The 9,568-nt window shown below is 50.7% G+C and overlaps 1 protein-coding gene across 1 annotated transcript; it reads left to right on the top strand.

The window, feature by feature from the left end:
• The first annotated feature begins 1,099 nt into the window (after nucleotides 1-1,099).
• On the top strand, nucleotides 1,100-8,773 carry LOC106500294 (Fc receptor-like protein 3). Its single transcript, XM_067313154.1, has 7 exons — nucleotides 1,100-1,136; nucleotides 2,015-2,029; nucleotides 2,430-2,687; nucleotides 2,995-3,261; nucleotides 4,018-4,302; nucleotides 7,348-7,620; nucleotides 8,652-8,773. Exons 1-7 carry the CDS (start codon nucleotides 1,100-1,102, stop codon nucleotides 8,771-8,773), a joined length of 1,257 nt encoding a protein of 418 aa, XP_067169255.1.
• Nucleotides 8,774-9,568: the final 795 nt, after the last annotated feature.

Below are 9,568 nucleotides of genomic sequence, written 5' to 3'. Positions count from 1 at the left end.
GTGAATACAGATATAGTGTGCACCCAAAAGGAGCATGGACATAAGACCCTTCCTGAGAAACACAACTATTGGTGGTGCAGGCATCAAGGGTCCACGCTACCCCTTTATGGCTAGCCCACATATTGCTTTGCTGAAGGGATTACAAGAAAAGGGATGCTTGCACATGCAGTTTGACATATGAACTTGGCTTCATTAGTGAAGATGAGAAGTGTGGCAATTTGGGCAGGTGAGCATTGTGTTCAGGGATTATTCTGGTGCTTTTGATTGCATGCAGAGTTCCTGTATCCCAAAGCTAGTGGGAAATGGTGTTCAAACAATAAAATAGGTGCAGGCAAAGGCTGTGGGTCAGACTCAGTCTGTGCTTCACTCTGATATCTTTCAGGGCAACTCTGCTGAAATGTGGTTTATACAAGAAATTGTGTGGTGCAGAGGGTTCTCAAAACTAGCCCTGTTCCTGCCATGACCAAATCAATGTGATCCATGTCACGAACAAGCAGCAGAAACCAGCCTGTTTCTTCCCTGTTGGTGTCTGCTCTCCAGCACAGAGAAAGTTTTTATGGTAGAGAGAAAGGTCCAGGAAAATCACAAATCTAGCCTATGACTCCAGAAGAGCCTGAGGTTCCTGCCACTTGAGGGCTAGGCAGGGACTCTCTTGCTGATGAATGGACTCCAAGACACTGAGGAAGGAGGGGAATGGCAAGCATCAAGAGCCTTAGGACAGAAAAATGTTGCAATCTCTTTTATCTGTGTGTAACAACCCCAGCAAGTGATGACAGTCACCCCAGGAGGAACAGAGGAGGGATCTCAGGCACGCCTGGGGATGGAGGAGTTGCATGAAGCAGAGGCAGCCGGATGGGGCTGTGGATTCCAGGGACAGAGTGAGTCCTGACCTCTCAATGAAGTGAGAAAAAAGTGGACTCATCACAGTCATTACAGGAACAGTTAGGTTTCCTGTTAGCAGGGCTCATTTCTTCACATAATAGCAATAAAAAAGAAAGACATTTCCTTCCTCTTTTCTCAGAAGAGCAACTCTGTTCAAGGGACATCACCACTGCTCTCTGTTCAGGAAAGTCAGCAAGCACCTGTTCCCCATTCCAGGATGGTGGGGAGCACAGCTCTGCTTCTCGTCAGTGAGTGCAGCAAAGGGGGCTGTGGGCTGGGTGTTGGGGCTGGAGAGGGCATGGGGGGAGGGCTGGTGCCTGCTGCTGTCCCCCAGCATGGACAGCCCATGAAGCTGTGGGGAGGGAGCCTGCGTCCCTGAAGAGTCACAGGGTCCCAGTGGGCTTCAGGGACTGGACGGAGGGCAGAGGGGTCTTCATCTCCAACACAGACTGTGCCAGGCACTGTGGGCATCTGCACCTGACAATCGTCTAGTATGGGTCTACGTCCATCAGGAGGGGGTTTCACTCTGCCCAAGGAAGGGAAGAGTGGTTTGTACAGTTTGGAGATTGGGTTGGAGCAGTGTAGGCTCTTGGCTTTCTCTTTGGGGCTGGGGGTGGTGGTCCCAGTTGTTTTTGGGGAGGAAGAGGAAGGGGAGTGGATCAAATAAGGCTAGTAGGTATGAATGTGGTGGGAATGGGGAGGTCTTGCTGCTGCTGGGGCAGTGAGGATGTGCTGGTGGCAGGTGTTCCAGTGTCCTGGCAGACAGGAGCAGACCTTGTCATAGTCTGACCCTAGGATGGCTTTGTCCAAGTCCAGTGTCACTCTTTTCTGTGCTGGGGACACAGGGACTGGGAAGCTCTGACAGTCATGTCCCTGGGGCTCTTCCCAGTTCTGCACCACAGAGCATGCAGCCCTGGCATGATCCCTGCACCTATTTCCATAATACTATGACAGCTCTGACCTTACCCTGCCAGCCCTTGTTGGAAGGGTTGGGACCAGCCCCAAAAGGCAGTAGCTGCTCAGTCTGATGCCCCACAGCCCACAGCTCTCAGACTTCTGCATCATCAGCCTGGATGTGATTGTGGATGCCCCCAGAACTCACCTCTTCTTTCATTCTTCCCTTCACCTCAAGCCTTAAGCCTTGCTGGTGAGTCTTTTTGCTTGCAGATTTATGGTGACAGCTCTTGGAGTCCTAGACTGTTATTGCTGAACAACACTACGGGTCTTGGGAGCGTAGCAGGTCTGGTATCCCCTTAACAGACATCAGAGTATAGCATAGCAATGCTGTTATCCGACACAGTGCTTGGCTCCCCAGAGTGCTAGACAGCACAGGGTATTGTGGAATAGGCGGTATTCAGCACTGACTGATCGGCAAGAATAGACAGTCCGACAAATTCTTCCAGTGCCCAGTCAGCAGTGGGGTCCTGCCCTCTTCCCTGGTCCCAGCCCATGTGCTCGGGGTTGGGGACTCCTCTCATCCCTGCTACTGTTAAACTGACCTCTTGTCTGTCCTGCTACTCCCTTCCTACCTGCCTGGCCCCTCGCAGCTGCACAGACATCCCTGCTGACTCTGGACCCACCATGGAGTATGATATTTCCAGGGGAGAGTGTGACTCTGACGTGCCAGGGATCCCATCTGTCGGGACAGGGCTCAACAGCCTGGTATCACAATGACAAGCTCTTTGCACGTACAGACACAGACACCTACAGGATCACAAATGCAAAGCACAAGCAAACAGGCAAATACCAGTGTCAGAGCCCTGGCTCCATGCACAGCAACTCTGTTACCTTGACCGTCTCCTACGGTGAGTGAAGTGTTCCAGGGAAAAGTCTTGCTCTCCCCCTGCCTTGGGACCCATGGGCTTCAGCATGGAAGCTGCTTGTTTTGTCCTGGGACAAATGCAGCTCCTGCAGGGATAATAGGAGTAATGCTCTTGGTTCTGGTGCTTTGCAAGCTAGGCTTTGGAGGCCTTTTGTCCTGCCTTCCCTCCCCCTCCCTCACACCCTGCTCTGATGAGCACAGCCTGCACCCCTTATGTGACACAGAGCACTGCAGAGCTTGTCCCTCATTCAAGGGCTCCTTTCAGCTGCTGCTCTCGGCATCTCTTTCAGACTGGATAATTCTCCAGGTCCCTTCATACATGGTGTTTGAGGGCGACCCACTGCACATGCGGTGCCGGGGGTGGAATAATTGGAGTGTGTCCATGGTAAGATATTACAAAGATGGATCAGACATCACTCCACAATATGCATCACCAGAGCTGTCTATTCCCCAAGCACAGACACACCACAGTGGAAGATATCACTGCACAGGACAGATAAATTCCATTTCATCACTAATTAAAAGGGAGTCTCGCGTCTTACATGTTTCAGTTCAAGGTAAGAAATTCCTGTGAGTCTTCAGGTTGGGCGGCACTGGGACACCTGTTGCCTATAGGTCAGGATGGTCCTGGCTTCCTGGGAGGGTTGTTCTTCCCATGGGTGTAGTGCAGTTAATAAAGGCCCTATTTTGAACAAAATCAACAGTTACATCATTTTGATGCTCACAGAGTATCACTGAGTGCAGCCAGGTTGGCTACACTGTGTTCACTCCCAGGGCATGGGGAGCAGAGTTCAGCCTTCTATTGCTGCATGTAGGAGCAGGTTTATGTCCCCAGGGTAGGGACTGGCCAAAGCCAGCAGGTGCCAACACATTTTCATGGTCTATCCTAATAGTGCACGATGAGGGGATTGTTCCCTCAGCCTTCCATCTTACTCAGGGTATCATGTGGTGAAAATTGCAGGACAGAAGTGGTGAGGGAATTTATGTGATTGCTGAGCTGGGACAGTGCTATGAATGACAGTGAAGGAATATACCCAAACCCAGAACCCACCCCACCACAGCAAAAAGACCTGCCCAGTTAGACCCACCTCTGTCTGACTCTAGGACACTCTCTATACCCATCCCAGAGTCTTACCCCTACGTACCCTTCTCCAGTGAGGAAGAACGATTGTCGGGTCCCTCCTGCATCCTGAGAGGTGATGCAGCCCCATAAGGTCCCTTCAAAGAGACCAGACACCTTCCAGGGGCGGGGGGTTAATATATCTTCCACTTCAAAAAGAAGAGGAAGAAAAAAGAAAAGATTTCCTTTCCAGAGCTATTTTCCTCCCCGGTTCTGAGCATGGACAACTCAACTGAACCTCTCGAAGGAAGTCCCCTCAACATGAGCTGTGTTACGCACCTCAGCCCCCACAAATCCCACACCCGCCTTCAGTACCTTTTCTACAGAAATGGCACAGTCCTTCAAGGCCCCAAGAGCTTCTTGAAGTACTCGGTGCCAGCAGTGGGGCTGGCTGAGTCTGGGTCCTACTCCTGTGAGGTGCGGACGGAGACCTCCAGCGTGCAGAAATGGAGCCCCCAAATACCCATTACTGTAAAACGTAAGTCTGCATGATAGGGACTGGGGGCAGGTGCTGGGGATTGTTGAGAATGCTTGGAGAGAATGGCAGGTCCTGGGATCTGGGCACAGCTTCTGCTGGGCTGGAGCCTCCAAGGGCGTAGTTGCTGTTTTTATGGCCCAGGGACACTTGCAGGTGGTGAGCATGGCCTGGAAAACACAAACTCCAGATGGATTCACCAGTCTTAAAGATGCCGAGTGGTTGGGCTCTCTCCACCAGCACTGCTGCTGGAGGAAATAATGTTGTAACAGTGTAGCAGGAACACAGTAAAGCTCAATGACAGACATTGTAGGAGGGCATGGTCATTTTACCTTACAAGAAACGCCCCCCCCCAAACTTTCTTACTCACACAACCACCTGCCCAGTAGTCCTTCTGATGGAATAGAGGAAAAGGGATTCCAGGTTATGTCTTCTAACATCTCCTGGTTTTTTTTGTTTTGTTTTGTTTTGTTTTGTTTTGTTTTTTTTCTTTTAGTGACTTAGTGCCTTTTTTGGATGTGCCTTTTGTTCTGTCTGTGAGTTGGGACTGATTAGGATCCTTTGTCTCTGCGTCCTGTCCCACATCTCTGGGCCCTCGGACTTTCTTACTTTATGGTGTCTTAAAGGCTCTGGTCCTGTCATTTACCTTCTAAACATCATTTCTCTCTGGCAGAAGTCTTCCTTTCATTGTGGAGGCAGGCTGTCCTTTTTCAGACTGTTCCTTGGGTTAGACTGGCACCTGTTTTCCCCAAGTGTCCTGGGAAGATTCATTGAGAGGGGCCAGGATATTTCTGTCCTGCTGATTTCAGTGCCATCAACACCTGCTATTCTGACAGCCCCTCTACCACTGTTTCTTCCTTCTTGTGCCAAACACTCAACATCCCCAATCATTCACCATTTGGACAAATCAGTGTTTCACTGAGAATGTCTACTCTAGAACCACAGATCACAGAATTATTGAAGTTAGAAAGGACTCTGGAGGATATCTGGTCCAACACCCCTGCTCAGGCAGGGTCAGGAGGTTGATCCAGACCGTGTCCAGTTGGGTTTTGAATATCTCCAAGGATGGAGTCTCCACAACCTCTCTGGGTAACTCTCACAGCAAAGAAGTGATTTCTTGTGTTCAAGTGGCATTTCCTGTGTTTCTGCTTGTGCCCATTGCCTCTTGTCCTGTCACTGGGCACCACTGAGAAGAGTCTGGCTCTGTGCTCTTCACACCCTTCCTTCAGATTTTTATAAGTGTTGATAAGATCCCCCCCGAGCCATCTCTTCTCCAGGCTAAACAGGCACAGCTCTCTCAGTCTTTCCTTGTATGTCAGCTGTTCCAGTCCCTTAACCATCTTCACAGCCTTTTGCTGGACTCACTCCAGCAGGTCTATGTCTCTCTTGTTCTAGGGAATCCAGAACCGGACACAGTACTCCAGATGTGGCCTCACCAGGGCTGCATAGAGTAGGAGGATCACCTCCCTCAACCTGCTGGCAATGCACTTCTAATGCAGCCCAGGATACCATTGGACTTCTTTGGCACAAAGGCACACTCCTGACTCATGTTCAGCTTCTTGTCCACCAGGACCCCCACAGGGCCTTCTCTGCCAAGTTGATCTCCAGCCAGTTGGCCCCCAGAGTGTCCTGGTCCCTGGGATTATTTCTCCCCAGGTGCAGGACTTGGCACTTCCCTTTGTTGAACTTCATGAGGTTCCTCTCTGTCCATTTCTCCAGCCTATCCAGGGCCCTCTGAATAGCCACACACCCATCTTGCATAGCAACCACTTCTTCCAGTCTTGTATGGTCTGCAGACTTGCTGAGGATTCATTCAGTCCCATTGCCCAGGCCATTAATAAGAAAGTTAAACATTATTGGCCCCGGTATCAACCTCTGGGGACACCACGAGTGACTGGCCTCCAGCTGAATTTAGTGTTGTTGATCACAACCCTCTGAGCCAGACAGTTCAGCCAGTTTCCAGCCCAATTCTCTGTCTACTTATCTAGCCCACACTTCATCAGCTTGTCTATGAGGATGTTATGGGAGACAGTGTCAAAAGCCTTACTAAAGTCAAGGAAACAACATCCACTGCTCTCCCCTCATCTACCCAGCTAGTCATTCCATCATAGAAGGCTGTCAGGTTGGTTAAGTATGATTTTTCCTTCATAAATCCATTCTGACTACTCCAGGTCGCCTTCCTGTCCTTCACATGTCTGGAAAAGGTTTACTGGACTTGCTTCATCACTTTCCCAGGGACTGGGGTGAGGCTGACTGGCCTGAAGTTCCCTGGATGCTCTTTCTTGCCCTTCCTAAAGATAGGGGTGGCATTTGATCTCTTCGAGTCCTCAGGAACCTCTCACAGTTGCCATGACCTTTCAAAGATAATTGAGAGTGGCTTTGGAATGACATCAGTCAGCTCCCTCAGCACCCCCAGGTGCGTCCCATCAGGGCTCATTTGCCTGTGGATGTCCAGTTTGTTTAAGTGCTCCCTAAACTGATCCTCCTCCACCAAGGTTAAGTTTTCATTGCTCCAGACTTCCCCTCTAGTCTCAGGGGCTTGGGATTCCTGAAGGCCAGTCTTTCCAATAAAGACTTGATATGAAGAAGGTATTCAGTTCCTCCACCTTTTCTGTGTCCTTTGTCACCAGGGCCCCTGCCACATTTAGCAGAAAGCTCACACTTCCCCTAGCCTTCCCTTTGCTGCTTATGTACTTGTAGAAGCCTTTCTTGTGGCCCTTCATGTCCCTTGCCAGTTTCAACTCCAGGTGGGCTTTAGCTCTCTTTATGCCATCTGTTCATGCTTGGACAGTGTCTCTATATTCCTTCTGGGTCACCTGACTCTGCTCCTCCTCTTGTAGACTTCCTTTTTATGTTTGAATTTAGTCAGGAGCTCCTTGTTCATCCATGCAGGCCTCCTGCCACCTTTGACTGAATTCGTGCTTGTTGGGATGGACTGTTCTTGAGCTTGGAGGAGGTGATCCTTGGATATCAGTCAGCTCTCTTGGACCCCTCTTCCCTCCAGGGCTATAGTGAAACCAGCATGTTTCCTTTCCCTCCTTCTCACAGGAGTCCCTATCATCTTTGAAGTGTCCCTGGAGGTGCAGCCCCATGGCGGACAGGTGAAGGAGGGTGAGCGCCTGGTTCTGAGCTGCTTGGTGGTGGCAAGTGCAGGTCCCATCTCCTTCTCCTGGCACCGAGAGGGTTCAGCACAGGTTCTGGGAAAGGACACCCACTATGTGATCCCGTCAGCCCAGGGGAGTGACGCTGGGCTGTATTACTGCACAGCCTCCAGTGGGAAAGCTGCAGCCCAGAGCCTGCAGGTGCAGGTCACCGTGATGGGTGAGTGGAATCTCATGGTCTGTGGGGGAAGTGAAGTTTGATACTGCTTGTAGGAGTGTTTGCATCTCCAGCTGGGCACAGGCACAGGCGTTGATGGACATCAGTGCTGTCTCAGCGCTGCTGGGGATGGGGCCCCAGACTGCTCCCTAGGGACCGCACATGAAAGGTGCAGGAGCAGGGAGCTCAGGTGTGCAATAGGTCCAAAACAAGGTTGAGAAGCTTGAAGAATCAAATTATCTGATCCACTAGAAATAGAAATTGCTTATAACATTTTTTTCTCTCTTTTAAGGAGAAAAGGGAGTGAAATTAAGGCAAAACCTGTGCATTGGCAATCTGGAGCTTAACAGAGATTATTTTTTCACTTTTTCTCACCAATACTATGGAAGATCTTTTTCCTCCTGAGAGAGAGATGAACTCTCAGGACCTGCCACATGGAGAGCCAGCCAGGGGCCCTCAACTACCTGCACAGCCTGGCATTGCCTCCGAGCAGGAAGCTCCTCTTATCCTTCCCCACTGCCCAAGCATTGTTGCTGATCACAGCCTGTTCTGTTTTGAACAACTCAGGGATGGTCCTGTACACCAAAGCCTTGGAGCTGGGCCATGTAGGGAATTACCAGTGTGTAGCCAGCAACTGGCTCAGCTCCCAGAGAGTTTTCCAGGAACTAGTCAGGTGCTGGCCCTCTCCATGACAGGTACCAGGGACAAGCTGTGGGAAGGAAGAGGGTCTGATTGGGATCTAGAAGTACCCAGGTCACCTAATGGCTTTTCTGCCTCCCCATTCTTGAGTGCAAAATTCAGGCATTTGGGAAGTCAGGGGGTACTTGAGCTCCAGGTTGAGATACCACTATGCAACACTGCCATACAGGTGTGTTTGTGGTGTTGGTGCTGAAGCTGAGGGCTTAGTGCTCCAGCAAGGAGCGCTGAGGCTCACTGTCTTTGTCTGAGCAACACTTAAGTTTCCCAGCTCAGGCATCAGCCCCACTTGGTGTTTTCAAACTTACCTGAGCCCTCATAGTGCATTCATTTGCCAGGTGTCCCTCCACTCTTCTACTGTCACATCAGAGCACCGCTGTTGATGGCAGGGCTGGGAACCCTCCTTGCTGGGGTGGTCGCAGTGCATGTCCTTGCCAGGGCGGAACAGAGAAGGGACTGAGAGAAGCAACACGGTGAGTGGAGTTGCCCAAGGGACTGTCTGAACATGGGTTGCAGTGTGGGTCACGCTCATGGCAAGAGTATTTGTGGGGCTTCTTGAATGCTATGATCCCTGCAAGTGAACCCTAGAAATCATCCATTGCTGATTTAATGTGCTGAACACGGCTGGGGCTTTCCAGAGCATCCCTGTGTCCCTTCTTCAGCCTCACCAGCCCTGAAGGTATTTTGGCTCAGAGATGCTTCTGCTGTTTTCCTGGAAGTGTTCCTCATTAAAGGACTTCTGGGCGTGAAGCTTGATGACTGGCTGCATGATTGCTAATTGAGTGCACCCCATGTGTTTTTGCGTGTGTAATTGCTGCTCACACACAAATCACCCACACAGCATTTGCTCAAGGACATGGCCTGTGCTTGTTCAAAGAGCACCATAAAGTGAAAGGCAGAAGGAAGTGGCACAGTCCAAGGGCACCCCTGGGCACTTTGGGCCAGCCTTTCCAGGTGCGTCTCTCCTTTCATGATGGAACTCTTCCAGAGTCCCATGTGCCCATAATGCCTCCCTGTAGATGTCCCACAGGGCTCTGTTCTTGTATGTACCAAAGGGTTTCCATTCCTGCAATGCCCAGCTTACCCTCAGTCCAGGAGGTATCTGACCTAGTCAGTTATCGCTCTCTCTCCCCTCTCCCTTCACAGTCTCCCATCATCCACCTTATATGAAGCCCCCTCCCTTCCCTTTGCCAAGTCCCAAAGTCCAGCTGCTTCTCTTGCTGTTAGGTTACAGAAAGTCAAGTCCGGGTGGCTG

This window comes from Apteryx mantelli, chromosome 31, assembly GCF_036417845.1.
Source record: "Apteryx mantelli isolate bAptMan1 chromosome 31, bAptMan1.hap1, whole genome shotgun sequence".
Taxonomy (NCBI): Eukaryota; Metazoa; Chordata; class Aves; order Apterygiformes; family Apterygidae; genus Apteryx; species Apteryx mantelli.
This window is presented reverse-complemented; position numbering and strand designations above follow the sequence as displayed.

What these genes read in the sequence shown, in the direction of transcription:
- LOC106500294 (XM_067313154.1), top strand. Translation starts at nt 1,100, where the DNA reads ATGGTGGGGAGCACAGCTCTGCTTCTCGTCAGTGAGT. An exon ending in AATACCCATTACTGTAAAAC is followed by an intron (nt 4,303 to 7,347) that starts GTAAGTCTGCAT and finishes TCCTTCTCACAG; the next exon opens with GAGTCCCTATCATCTTTGAA. An exon ending in GGTGCAGGTCACCGTGATGG is followed by an intron (nt 7,621 to 8,651) that starts GTGAGTGGAATC and finishes TTCATTTGCCAG; the next exon opens with GTGTCCCTCCACTCTTCTAC.